Source organism: Rattus norvegicus, chromosome 5 (assembly GCF_036323735.1).
Source record: "Rattus norvegicus strain BN/NHsdMcwi chromosome 5, GRCr8, whole genome shotgun sequence".
NCBI classification, from domain to species: Eukaryota; Metazoa; Chordata; class Mammalia; order Rodentia; family Muridae; genus Rattus; species Rattus norvegicus.
The window spans coordinates 168,112,928-168,126,588 of record NC_086023.1 but is presented as its reverse complement, the minus strand read 5'-3'; the positions used below and the strand labels follow the sequence as shown (position 1 = coordinate 168,126,588).

The window sequence follows — 13,661 nt, the reverse complement described above, 5'->3', positions numbered from 1 at the left end:
GGGGCTTCTGGAAGCACACACTAGGACCTCCCATACTTACTTCCTGGGCTACACCAACACTGGAGAGAGGGAGGGAAGGCACCTGGAGCAACCGCAGCTGTCAGGGAAGGAGCCTGTGCCAGTTTCATGACTTCCGTGAACTGAAGTCACAGCTCAAAACCCCGGTGTTCTGTGCCAGCATTTCCGATAAAGACAGGTAAGGCACAAGGCCAGACAGACATAAAGGAGACGGGTCTAGGAGGGGCCTGGATACGGCGGCTCCGGTAGGTCTAACAGAATTCAAGTTCACTCCATGTCACCCATCGGAAAAAGTCAGTTGTTTGGAAAGCAATTCTCCGGGCACAGCCAACCTCAGGGAGGCTCAACTGTACAAAAGGAGAGATGAGAGAGAGACAGGAGACACTTTTCTCTGTGCCCAGTGCAGCTAACCAGCGAGGCGAAGGTGCGTGAAGTATAAAAAGAAGAAAAGCCTTGCACGGTGACAGTAGCCATGTGTCAGCCACTTTAATACAAAAAGTGATCAACATTCAGATACAAGAGTTAGAAAGGCATAAAAACCATCGAGTTTCCATTTTATTACAAGTTTCAAAATCTGGGACCATTTTTTTTTTTTTAGAAGCATATGCTAACCAACCCAGGGTTAATGATTTACAGCCAAACTAAAAACCACTACGAGGTACACCAATGTAACAAAGGAGATCAGCAAACCCAAGTCACAAATGTTAAGACGCTAATCACGAGGGGCTGCACCTGAAGTTGGGAGGAAAGGCCTCCTCCTCCAAGGACAGAGGAGAGACAGTAACATTTCTGCTTCAAGAAATTTGCATAGAAATAGAAAACACCAGAGCCTTTGCCACACGGGGCTCAAAAAGCCTCAACAGCTTAAATTTGAGGACCTCGGACATTTGGTGTCCAGGCCTCGAGTGTGGCCACCGGCTGTGAGCGAGCCCTTAAAGCATTGCATACTATGGTTAGAAAGCAAGCAGATGCTTCTGCACAACTTCTGACCAGAGGAGCACCCTATGTGTTGGGAACTCTTCCAAGGTAACCTTTGATAAAACCCCAGTGCCTCCATGCCCAGGACCCTGCAGGTTCACACAGCTTAGACTGATTCCTCCAGTGATTCGGATCAAACCTGGAGTATATCAGTCAGTTCTACCCCGGACTACTTCTGTCAAAGTCCAGTTGTGACAACACGCCCTCCTTCACCAGTACTGGTGTTCCCTCCTTGGCATGGAAGGGCTCCCCCTACTGGGAACATGTGGAAGCTGTCCTCCTCGCCCTCTGCTGGAGGCTAGACAAACAGCTCCTGGCAAAGATTTGCACAAGTCCTCGCCCTGACTCACCCACCATACAGAGCCACCTAAACGCGTAAATGCTCAGCGTACTTACAGATTCTTTAATAAAAGGCAGAATATGCAGCAGTAATACTGAAAGACCCCCTCTTATTTCAATAGGAAGGAAGAAGGTTAGTACACACAATTGTGAGTAACTTGTGTTCCAACCTGGAGACCCTGAAACCTGTCTTACTGGCTGCCATTTTCCTGGGGGTGGGAATCACATAAAGAAATCACCTGTTTGCTTCTGAGGAGCACCACACTGTATCTCAAACCTTCCTTTGTGACAGGCACCAGATAAAACAACCAAGCACCAGGTTCTGTAAGACTCAGGCTGGTCAGAGTTCACGACCGTCCCTCTAGTCCACTTGCTCAGTGTCAGATGCAGCCCCTGAGCCTGGCTCTTCTGTTCGGACATCACGACTGGAGAACTGACATTTCTGAGCAGAGAAAACTGTCTATGTACAAGCGAGCAGCAGCCCAGTTAAACCCCAGTCCTGTCTTTCCAACCCTGTCCAACCCACACTGCAGAGATGCAAGGATAAACCACCGGGTTTTGTTCCTAAATTTTATTTATGAATTAATACAAAACATGGCAGACCAATGTGTCTTAATCCTCGTCCTCCTCCTCCTCCTCGTCCTGGTTGATCTGGAAGTAGCGCAGCTCGTAGCTCTCCTTGCTGTTGGCAACGACGCGCAGCCAGTCTCGGAGGTTGTTCTTCTTCAAATATTTTTTGGTGAGATATTTCAAATACCTGCAGAGAAAACACAAGAACTACACTAGACTGCTGGCTTTTTTTGCATTTTCAAACACTAAACTTCATAAAACACACTGAAAACAATTTTAAGATGTTTCTCAGACCAAGTACACCCAAGCCAGTGCTCTAACAAGGCAAGCGTCTATCACACATCCCTAAATTGACAATAAAAGTGAGAACACATCAGCAGACACCTACAAAATGGCCTGCAGTGACCACTAAAGAAAGATCACACAGGTAAGCTGACAATTATACACGCCTTACTCCTCTGCTGAGAGCCATTAACCTCCCAAGCAACTCCGAGCACTTCCGCATCCTGCAGCCTCCCTGAGGTGGGCGATTGAAGCTCTCCAGGCTGATTACCGTGTGCCTGTGTCTCTGATGTCTTAGATGGGATGGCTACTGCCCAACCCATGGACACATCGCGTGCCACCCAGACATGCGTGTTAGGAGATGGTCCCACCATTACACAGGCTGGCCGCAAATAATCTGCCCAGGTCAGCTGAGGCCACGAGCTTATGTGGTCCGTCTTACCTTTACAATGTCTTCAGGTTTGTCCTCCTCTGCTGGGGTCAAAGGCAGGGTATAGCACATGCGGGACAAGCATTCCCCACACCGGAGCTGCTCTCAGCCACATTACAATTTCTAAAAATCTACCTGCTATTCACTGCCATTTCCACGAGCCCAACTGTGTTTACCAACTACTGAAGACGCCACGAGGTGAGACCCCGACAGCTGGCTCTTCTCAGTCCTAAAGAGGAGACTGCACAAATCCAGCTCACCAAACCTCAGTTTCTCCCACCACAAAACAGGCCGCGAGATGCCTGCTTTTGCTGAGTGGTGGTGGCGCACACCTTTGAATGTCAGCACTTGGGAGGTAGAGGCAGGCGGATCTCTAGGAAGTTCGATACTAGCCTGGCCTACAGAGCGAGTTCTAGGATCAGCCAGGGCTACACATAGAAAACTTGTCTTAAAAACAGTGCAAGTTAACACTGGCCCACCAAGGACCCACACTGACCAACAGTCTCACGGGCGGCCGTCCAAGGCACTCTACAGGGCTCAGCTCTGCCCAGTCTTCCCTTCAGAAAAGCAGCTGCATCCCATCCACCTCAGTACTTGAGAGGATTCCCGCCAGCCTGAGGCTAGCCTGGGCTACATAAAACCAGGTTTTCTTTTTCCCAGACCCTGCTTTGAAGAGCTTAACTCAAAACTTTCCATAGTTTTAAAACTCACAGTAAAACAGGATCAGAGACAAGGAAAAAGTTGTCCTAGACTTGGGAACACCTTTGGATTTTTCAGAAAATAACATTATTATCAACAAAGCGGTGAGCAGACATGGTGCACAGCCGGTGGCCCCACCACTCTGGACACAGAAGCAGGAAAAATGCTAAGTTCAAGGCTTGCCTGAGCCACAACCAAGTTCTCAAGGCAACTTATCCAGACCCCTTGGAACTAACTCCATCCCACTGTGTACAGAGCCTCGTGCTCTGCTCCAGTCTTCAAAACAGAAGGAGGCCGCCATGCTGTGGGAGACTAAAGCAGGGAGTTTGTGAGGACAGGCCTGAGGTAGAGAAGAACCTTCAAATCCCAACCACAGCCCCTTCCCTCCTGCACAGAGCAAAGAACGTGCTGGAAATGAGGGTGCGTCAGGGAAAAGTCACAAGAAGACAGCAGCCTCATCCCACAGGCTCATCAGGACAAAGCCTACCTCACCCATCCCACTGCCCCGGCTTAAACCTGCACCCTCATACATCAGGGGATGTCACACCCCATCCACAACGGCATTAGATCTCTCAATGCCACAGGAGCACTTACAAGAAACACAACTAGAATTAAAGATGAACACTCTCATTCAAGTGTGGCGGCACACGCCTGTGACCCCAGCTCTCATCCAAGTGTGGTGGCACACGCCTGTGACCCCAGCTCTCAGGAGATGAGATAAGGCCAATCTCAGCTACCATGTGAATCTAAGCTACTTGAGACAGGGGAGGGGCTGTCACCCTGTCTCCACCATGACCTAACAGCAATGGAAGTCAACAATTTAATAGCCAGGCATGGTGGCACACTCCTTTAATCCTAGCACTGGGGAGGCAGAGGCCTCAGAACTCTCTGAGTTCTAGACCAGCCTGGTCTCAAACACACCAACAAACAAAAAACATAGGCAAAATCCACATCACTTCTACAACTGAAATACTGCAGCCTGTGAACAAAATTTAGAAATAAGCACAAGGCAAATAAACGCATCACAGGCCTGGAAGGAGGCTCAGGCAGAGAGGAACACACACTGCTCTTTAGAGGACCAGAGCTTAGATCCCCCACCTATGCTGGGCGACTCCAGCTGGGGGCCCCCGAGCTCCAGGTCACCCAAGCACACATGCACACAACTGAAACTGAGTCTGCTCACACATGCTCACCCACTGCCAACACCCAGCAGGAGGGTCGCCTCCCATACCTTTTGGAGAAAGGCACCTCGGAAGTGACAGTGATCTTGCTCTTGCTCCGCTCGATGGTCACAACCCCTCCGCCAAGGTTACCAGCTTTCCCGTTCACCTTGATCCTCTCCTGGAGGAACTGCTCCTGCAGAAATCACCAACGAGCTTTACCGTCTCAAAGGCAGACCAGCTCAAACATTCTCCCCACAATAACCCACAGATCTCTTTAAAATCGCCAGTCTTTAAAATTTGTGTGTATGTATGTCCACATCATGTATGTGGATATGTGTGCTGTGGTGTTTGACGACCAGTGGACAACTTCAGGAGTCCTCCTCTCAGCAGGCTCTTATGTAAGTCACTTTATGTTTGTGGGTACGTGTGCTGTGGTGTATGACTCTTTGAGAGTCCTCCTCTCAGCAGGCTCTTATGTAAGTCCACATCATGTATGTGGGTACGTGTGCTGTGGTGTGTGATTCTTTGGGAGTCCTCCTCTCAGCAGGCTCTAAGGATCAGACTCAGATCATGAAGCTTACAAGGAAAATCACGATGGCACTGCTCAACATAGCATCATGCAATCTGAAGATGGTGCCCTGGCTGGTCCCATGCAGGAGTAAATGTGCCCCCACGGAAGGCTTAGGTGGTAGTACGTTCATTCACTTTCAGAGTGTAACAAGTAAGCAACACAGTTGAGTTCCTGACCTCAACGTAAAAAACAAGCACAAGGGGTCAAGAATAAACGGAAGCCAAACTTGTATGTGAACATGCAAGGCAGCAAGCAGCTTCTGAGCCTAAGGGGCACAGAGCCCGGTTCTTAGCACTGGCAGAGAAAGCCAATCTTCACCTAGTAACGACCCAAGACAAACACAGACAAAACACTTACGGACCTGCCTGGAGTCACCCGCATGGTACCGCAGGAGCGACAGGGACCCATGAGCCCAGACAAACTTTGCAAAGCACCATGTGAGCCAAGGCAAGCAAGCCATTCACCTCAGGCTGCAGGGACTTCCGTCCAAAAGGGACTTTTTGTTTTGTTCTGTTGGCCACTGCAATGAGACGAAGCCCCTCTCAGCCCAGAACTACAGTTGTAAGGACTGGGGATGGCTCGGTGGCAGGTAAGAGTGCGCACTTAAGGAGCGCCTGAGTTAACTCCCAAGACAACTGAAAACCAAAGTGTCCTCAGCTCTTTTTAAAACTCCACTGCAAAACTATGCTGGAGCAGGGGAATTAGAAAACAAATCCCAACTTCTCACAGAAGTCATCTAGAAGGGATTCTTTAGCAGAGATGGACACACTAAGGAGTGGTCTGCTGAACAAAGAGGCCGCAGCCAGCCAACAAATGCCCGACAGAAAGGAGACACCGAGGGCTAGAGAAACCTGGGTCTGTTTCCCAGCACCCGCTGGCAGCAACCCCCATTCCAGGGGATCTGGCGCCCTCCTCTGGCTTCCAGGGCCATAAGGCACGCATGTGGTATACAGACTTAGGTCTTACAGTGCAGACAGGCTGGCCTCAAATGCACAGAAATCCACCTGCCTCTGCCTCCCAAGTGCTGGGGTAAGGGTGTGGTCACCACATATACATCAAAAAAGGTAATGATAACCTTTAATTAAGAAAAAAGAAACCACCGACGTGCAGGACCAAAGCCATGGAGAAGTTGCTGGATAAAGAAATTAGGAGCCAACAGAGGCATATTTGACAAGGTTAGTAGCCACAAGAATAAGCCCATCTGTACTGAATATTAATTAATGGCTATGTTATCCCTGTAAACTTTCAAATTTTTTGGAATGTTCTTAACAGTTAACCTTCTGGAATGTGAAAAAACACTGGGAACTTAGAGGATGTTTACATCCAAAGACCTCAGTCTCCGGAGCGCAGACACCTAGTGATTTTAATTAAGGGAAACACAGGACACTGGGGATTAGGGTCAAATAAAGGGGGGAAAGGTCAGGACAGGGCTAGAGATGGGTCAGTGGTGAGAACATGTTCTTTTAGAGAACAGGGTTCGGTTCTCAGCACCAACAGGGTTCTCATTCACAATCACATGTAACTCCAGTTCCAGAGGATTCAACCAACGCCCTAGCCCTCCATGGGCACTGTACACACACATTGGACACATACATGCAGCTAACAAACATACATACACACACAAATTTTTAAAGATAAAAATCTTTAAACCCCCCCCCCCATGCCCCAAATATGCAGATTAAGGCAAACACACTCGGGAGTCAGTACTGTGGCGAGCTCCTGCCATCACATGGCTGCCCATAGAGACTAAAGGAAGTGAGTGCAATGGGTCACTGCACTTCTATCTCAAGGGACTCAGCAACAAATACCTCATTCACCCTGGCTCTGGTTAAGTGAGAAAGTGGGAGTGCCCAACAAGCTGTACCCCGACAGGATCCCCACTGCAGAGCAGCAGAATGTCACTTACAAAATTGGCAGCATCCATGATTCCATCTTCTACAGGGTGAGTGCAGTCAAGGGTGAACTTCAAAACCTGCTTCTTTTTTTTGCCCCCCTTCGCCACAAGCTTTTTCTAGGAGTATACAAAAAACAGATGAAGCCTCAGGCAGTCCCCCCCACATACACACACACACACACACACACGTATGTATGCATGTATACATATACACACACACTCACACACGCACTTTAAAAACCCAATCACGTCAGAGGCAAGAAGTTCTTACAAATACAAACCCAAAGAGGCTGAGATGGGTTCCCTTCGGGGTGCTCAGGAAAGGGGGATCACTGGCACACTTGTCCCGATCAACCTCTCCAGACACCCCGTCTTTACAAGCACTAAGGTCCGCCAGCACATGAACCAAAATAAGGAGCGTTTCTTCCCCCAACCCCCAAGAAACACCACTTTTATTTTTCTCACAAGTGCTTTGCGCACTCAACTTTAGTGTGAAATCTATCCTAGGCCTCAGACTACAGCACTTCATTGACCTAGCTTTTAATCCCCACATCCCAGACCCTCTCGTTAGTGGCAGAGGGAATCAAACAATAGTCTAGCTGCTTTCTATGCCAGCTTCAAAGTTAAGAGTGTGGTCAACGATTTTCAGCTGGATTGGCTTAACTCGTGATTTAGCACTTCCAAAACTACACCTAAGAGGGTCCAGTTGACTTTTACAAAGTTAACATCCGTCAATCGTCTCTCTACAAACCCCTGAAACTTCTAAAAACTCACCTAGGTTTCTGCTATTCAAGTTTTGCAGTTCATGCAAACCACACTATTTCCCTTCATGTTCAAGAGACCGTCCACAACTTGCACTGAGTCAACCTTTCAGTTATTACAAAATTGTTCTACCCAATGTGTCTTCCCCCTACCAACCAAAATGACTGACTGCTAAAAAGTCTAGTCCCGAGAAAAGGACAGGCATTGGAAAGCCAAGGTAGAAAGATGAAGACGATCGGAAATGCACCTTAAGAGTCCCAACTACAAGACAAAGCACCACCTAAAACCACTTCGTCCAAGTAGAGCGATCTCCAAGAACAGCCTGATACGAAGGTGCTGCAAAACCCAGTCTCACTCAGCCCAGAGAATAGAATCGGGCCTTCTTCACCCAACGCCTGAAAGGACCTGCACCCTAATAAAAGTAGTTTCCTCGAGGGGTGCTAGAAGACTCCTCAAGCCCAAAGCTCGTCCCTGAAGCCCGGCCACCAGGTGGAGGGCCATTTCCACTCGGCCGTCCGGGGTGGCAGGTCACATCCGTCTTCCCCGCCCCTCGCCCAACTAATCGGGCCCGCTGCCCGGAGTCCGGGACTGGACTCGGGCTCCGGCGATATCCAGTCTGCAGCCTCTAAGCTCCCTCGGGCCGCTAGCAGGAGCCCGATCCGCCACCTCGAGCTCTCCGGGCTCTCCCGCACCGCGTCGAGCCGCGGCCTCCTCCGCCCACAACGTGCTGGACCCGGCCGCGGACCCGGCTTCCTCCGCCCCGCTTGCCAGGCCACCAGGGCCTGACGCTGCAAAGCGCAGTGCCCCACGCGAGCCTGAGCCCGAGTCAGCCCACCAGGCCCACGTGCCGCTCACGGAGCCGCGGTCGCACGCGGAGCCATACTAACCACAGGCGCCATGGCGGCAGAGGAGGCAGAAAGGGAGGGGGGCGCACTACGCAGGCGCGAAGAGCCCGCAGCGCACGGTGCACGCAAGGAGCCAGGCAACTTTAATCGATCAGCCCTGCCTCTCGATCGCCCTTCCCTGCCACCTAAGGAACGATCGGGCAGCTATTGCTTTTCCCAGCGCGAAGTCGGCTGTCGGGAAGGGGAGGAGTCAGCTGGGCTGTCCCACTGCGAACGACTGAGGGAGACTGGGCGAACCCAAAGAGAAATAAAGGGGTTAGCTCTACTTTTGAAAGTGTTGAAGAATTATGACGGACGTTCCCTAAACAAATCACCAGCTGGCCGGATAGGAATCGAACACAGTATCTTAAGGAGACTTGGGCAATCCCTTTTCGACCACAGAGAAATTTAGAATCCCCAGTGTCAGTCAGGCCTGGTGGCTCAAGCCTGTAATCCCACCACTCAGGAGGCAGAGGCAGGAGGACGCCTCAAGACCAGCGTATCTGGTTAGAGACCAGCCTGGGCTACAGTATCTACAGCAGCGAGTTCCATCCAGGCCAGCCAAGGTGGTGGTGGGGAGTTGTACTACCATATTTCTTCATCCGATAGAAAACAACCAGCTTGGAAGATCATACCAACCATGTGACTAGCCTTCCTCCTGCCCCCAGGAGCACGCTCCAGTTTGAACCCTTAAATTCAAGCTGGCTCCTTCTAGCTCCCCAGTTCCAAAAAGCCTCCGCTGGCTTTCCAGGACCACCCGGATCTGGTCAATGCAGGGTCCGGTTCAGCACTGTCGAGTGCCTTACTGATGCTCATCAGTCAAATGTGCATAGTGAGGATTTTCCTCCCTAGGTGACATGACCCCTTGTGTTCCTAGAGGATTAATTATATGTCCTCTAGGATCCTGAACTGTGACCACACCATCCAGTTCTGTTACCTGGATCCCGTAAAAGCCCAGCTTTGACTTATAATCTTTGAAGGAAACATACCATGCTGGTTGGTCAGATTCAAGTCCCTGTCTGCTTTCTCTCCTGCTTGGTTTGATAGCCTTCATTTTGGTTTAGTGTGGTTGAGACAGAGCCTCACTCCACATCATTCCATAGCCCAGGCTGGCCTGGAAATCACCATCTACCCCAAGCTGGCCTTAGACTCAACATTCTCTTGCCTCATCCTTCCAAATTCTGAGATTACAGGCATGATACAAACCTTTCCGCTACAAACCTTTCCGCTTTGGCAGCCAAAGAAGGGGGCTGGCGTTACTCTTGCTTCATTCTGTCGGGGGCTGTTGAACATCCCAGAAGCAGCATTGATATTCAGTTATTCCAGTACTTGCAGAATCAGATCTTCCTTCTCCCTCAGAGCCCCCAGATAACCCTACCCTCTTCACAGTGTCTCAGCTTTTCAGAGGGGCTACGGCCTCGGTCAAGCCTGTGACTGGAGGATAGCACATATTCCGGAATAGTTATAAATTCAGCCCAACACATCTGAGACCACAGCACCATGTTCATACATGCTACATTGTGCCTGTAGGAGTCAGTCCCTTCCCTCCCAAGAAGTCACATCCTCAGGTTGGATGGCACGTACCCTTACTGCAGAGCCATCTGACTAGACCTGAAAAAAAAAAACTTTTTAAAAACTATTTTGTTTATCATTTTTGATGGGGGGAGCATACCCAGCTCCTGTGCAGAGGTAGAGGCCATTTTTTTAGTGTTCTCCCCTCCCACTGTGAGAGTCCTGGGGATGCGAACTCGAGGGTGTCAGGCTCCACATCTTTAACCTCTGAGCCATCTTAAGAGCCTCGAGGGAAAAAAAAGTAAACAATCCCTTAAATATCCTGTTTAAAAAAAAAAAAACAAACCACCGACAAAAGCTGGGCGTGGACAGTGGCTTGTGTCTGTAATGGAGACACTTGGGAGGCTGAGGCAGGAGGATTACTACAAATATAGGACCCCGTTTGTCTTAGGGAGAAAGAGAACTCAGCCCCTAGCTTAGGAAGGTTCAACGTGTGATTTATTTAGGGCAAAGGCCCTCAGCTCCAGGAGTCCCAAGAGCCTAGACACTGGCCTGTCCACTGTGCTAGCAAAGAAAGACAACAAAGAAACACAATGTAATCGACATGGCTTCTTAGGGAGACAGATAAAGGGATCGTGCAAGTCCAAGTCTATCTGTAAGCAGAAAACAAGAAAAGAGAGGCAGCAAGGGGCTGGAGGGCTCACCGCACGCAGAGCAGGTAATCCAGGTAATCTGTCTGCATTTCGGGATGCAGCCGAGGCTGTCTAGGCTAAAAGGAAGCAGTCAGTTCCCTAGAGGTCACTCCTGCTCCAAGCGATTTTCCTCAGGGGTAAGGTGACCTGACCTTCAAGGCTCACCCTGCCTGGGGGGACACTTTTGAAGCCTGTGCTAAAGATGTTTATCGGTCTTGTTTTTCTTTCCTGGAATCTAACCTAATTTCCTGAGGGAGAAAGTGGCTCCAGAGGAGGAAAAACGAAAGACGAGGAAACGGGACCCAGAGGAGAACAAGACAGTTTGTTCCTTACTTACGCCAGAGATGGATGCGATCCTCAGCGACTCTGCAATGGTGGGAAAGCGGTCTGATACCCTTCACATTTTTCACCAGCTGAGACACTCCAAAGGCCTTTAGGCTACAGGGGCCAAGCTCCCCTGTGCTGCGCCTGACTCTGGGGCTCTGGTTTTCAATTGGTTTAGAACATTATGGGGCTGGAGAGATGGCTCAGCGGTTAAGAGCCCCGACTGCTCTTCCAGAGGTCCTGAGTTCAATTCCCAGCAACCACATGGTGGCTCACAACCATCTGTAATGGGATCCGACGCCCTCTTCTGGTGTGTCTGAAGACAGCGACAGTATACTTTAAATAAATAAAATATTAGAATATTAAATGCGTCTTGAACTTCACTTTGTTGGTTGTTTGTTTCTCAAAACAAGAGTCTCTCTGTGTCACAGCCCTGGCTGTCCTGGAACTCGCTCTGTAGATCAGGCTGGCCTCAAACTCACAGAGATCAGCCTGCCTCTGCCTCCTGATTGTACCACCACCACACGGCAGCATTTTTTTTTTAATTACGTGGATGGGGAGTGGTCTGTGTGTGTGTGTGCTCTTGGAGGGCATCGGATGCCCTAGAGCTGGAGTGACCGTCATTGATGAACCACTTGATGTAGGTGCTGGGAACAGAACGAAACGCCTCTGAACAAAAGGCAGTCGATAACCACTGAGCTTCATGCCCCTTTTCAAGTTTAAAAAAAAAAATCTGTATGTCCGTGTGTGTGTGTGTGTGTGTGTGTCCGTGTGTGTGTGTGTAAAGCTCAGGTCATCCGAGTTGTCAGCAAGCATCTCCAGCCCCTGAGCCCTGTCACCAGCCCAGACTTACCTTTATTTCCAGCTTACGAGTTCACTAGGACTTGACAGTACCCCAGGAGCTGTGTGGGGTCTCCTGACTAGAGTGTGGCTGCCTTGCTAACCTTTCCTCACAGTTAATGGCTCTCCCTTGGTGCCCAAAGAGACGGCGGACACTCCAACTTTTGCCTGCTGCTTTAGAAGAGGTGTCGCCAGCCCCTCTTTGTAGGGAAGACGACTCCATTCATCCTGCAGTGTTCCCTTCCCCACACACATTTTCCTAGCCCAGGGCCCCCCATGTCCCCGCAGTTGGCTGCCCCTCCCCCATCCCTCATAAGCAGAGCCTGGGTTGGGGGGAGATGGCTTTAAGCATTGCCCCCACTCTTCTGTTGAGTGCACTGGTCAGACACCTCTCAAGCAGCAGGATGGCTCCTTCACCTGACCGCTTCCGCTAAGAACCATGCCAGTTCTCCATCTTTGTCCTTTTGAGTCCCTCTTCCTGACCTGAGACCACTCACCCTTCCCTCCTCCTTTCCGGGCTACCTACCAGTACCCAGCGTTCTCCTGGGTCTCATCTTACCGACTTCGTCTCTTTTCTCTTAATGTATTCAAGGTCTTGGGACCTTGCACTTGCTGTTACCTCTGCCTGGGATGTCCCCTGGCCTCCAAGGTCTCAAGTTCAATATTCTCCTCTGCTTCTGACACATTAGTGTGGCCTGGAACCCCACTCCCTCCCCCCTTCTCTTCGTGACATCCCCCGTATTACAATATCAAGTAATATTGAACTTTAACACCGTCTGTCATTGCTGGATCTACTTGTATACTCGGTGAACCACGACCCTCATATCCTCCGCCCCGGGAGTGGCACTATTAGGTGAGGCCTTGTTGAAGTGGTATTGAATGGGCATGACCTTGTTGGGGGTGTGGCCTTGTTGGAGTGGGTGTGTCATTGTGGGCGTGGGTTTTAGGACCCTCATCATCCTAACTGCCTGGAAGTCAGTCTTCCACTAGCGGCCTTCAGATAAAGATGTAGAACTCTCAGCTCCTCCTGCACCGTGCCTGCCATGCTCCCGCCTTGATGATAATGGACTGAACCTCTGAACCTGTGAGTCAGCCCCAATTAAATGTTGTTCTCATAAGAGTTGTCTTGATCATGGTGTCTCCTCACAGCAGTAAAACCCTAACTAAGACAACTGGTGTGTTTCCTTCTATGTTCCAGTGTCTGGAACAGTATCCAGCCCACAGTAGATGGTTATTTAACACATCAACACATGGATTAAAGAAACACGAGTTCAAGAACAGTGTCTGCTTGGTGGTGGGACACCTACAATCCCAGCACTCAGGAGGTAGAGGCAGAAGGATCCAACCTTTAGGGCAGCCTGGGCTACAGAGTGAGACTCTGTCTCAAAAAAGAAAAAACAAAAAACAAAATACCCGAGCTGGAGAAACTGTTCAGAGGTTAAGAGCACTTTTGCAGAGGATGCGGGGGAGGGGTTCCAGCATCCATGGTAGCTCATAACCATCAGTAATTCCAGTTCCAGGGGCTCTGACTCCCTCTACTGGCGTCCACCATGCATGTGGTGCACAGCCATGAATGCAGCCAAAGCAGTCATATACTTAAAATAAAACTTACAGGGCTGGAGAGATGGCTCAGCGGTTAAGAGCCCCGACTGCTCTTCCAGAGGTCCTGAGTTCAATTCCCAGCAACCACATGGTGGCTCACA

General features: G+C 50.0%; 1 protein-coding gene across 5 annotated transcripts; it reads right to left on the bottom strand.

The window, feature by feature from the left end:
• Positions 1 to 474: 474 nt before the first annotated feature.
• Positions 475 to 12,157, bottom strand: Rpl22 (ribosomal protein L22). 5 transcript variants are annotated; one of them, XM_063288475.1, is made up of 4 exons: positions 8,594 to 12,157; positions 6,957 to 7,061; positions 4,548 to 4,666; positions 475 to 2,092 (listed from the first exon to the last, which is right to left on the bottom strand). In XM_063288475.1, the coding sequence occupies exons 1-4, from the start codon at positions 8,603 to 8,605 to the stop codon at positions 1,948 to 1,950; spliced, it is 381 nt and encodes a 126-aa protein (XP_063144545.1). In that variant the 5' UTR covers positions 8,606 to 12,157; the 3' UTR covers positions 475 to 1,947. The 5 variants fall into 5 exon arrangements, with proteins under 5 accessions (XP_063144545.1, XP_063144544.1, XP_063144543.1 ...); XM_063288474.1 differs by having other exon boundaries at positions 9,812 to 10,203; XM_063288473.1 differs by having other exon boundaries at positions 4,548 to 4,672; positions 9,812 to 10,187.
• Between the last annotated feature and the right edge of the window lie 1,504 nt (positions 12,158 to 13,661).

Bases quoted from the DNA above. Each gene is read 5' to 3' on its own strand.
- Rpl22 (XM_063288473.1), bottom strand. From the start codon at position 9,883: ATGTTCAACAGCCCCCGACAGAATGAAGCAAGAGTAACGCCAGCCCCC. The intron at 7,062-9,811 runs GTTTGTAGCGGA...GTATACTCCTAG, and splicing joins TTGGCTGCCAAAGCGGAAAG to AAAAAGCTTGTGGCGAAGGG. The intron at 4,673-6,956 runs GTAAGTGACATT...TGATTTCTGCAG, and splicing joins TCATGGATGCTGCCAATTTT to GAGCAGTTCCTCCAGGAGAG.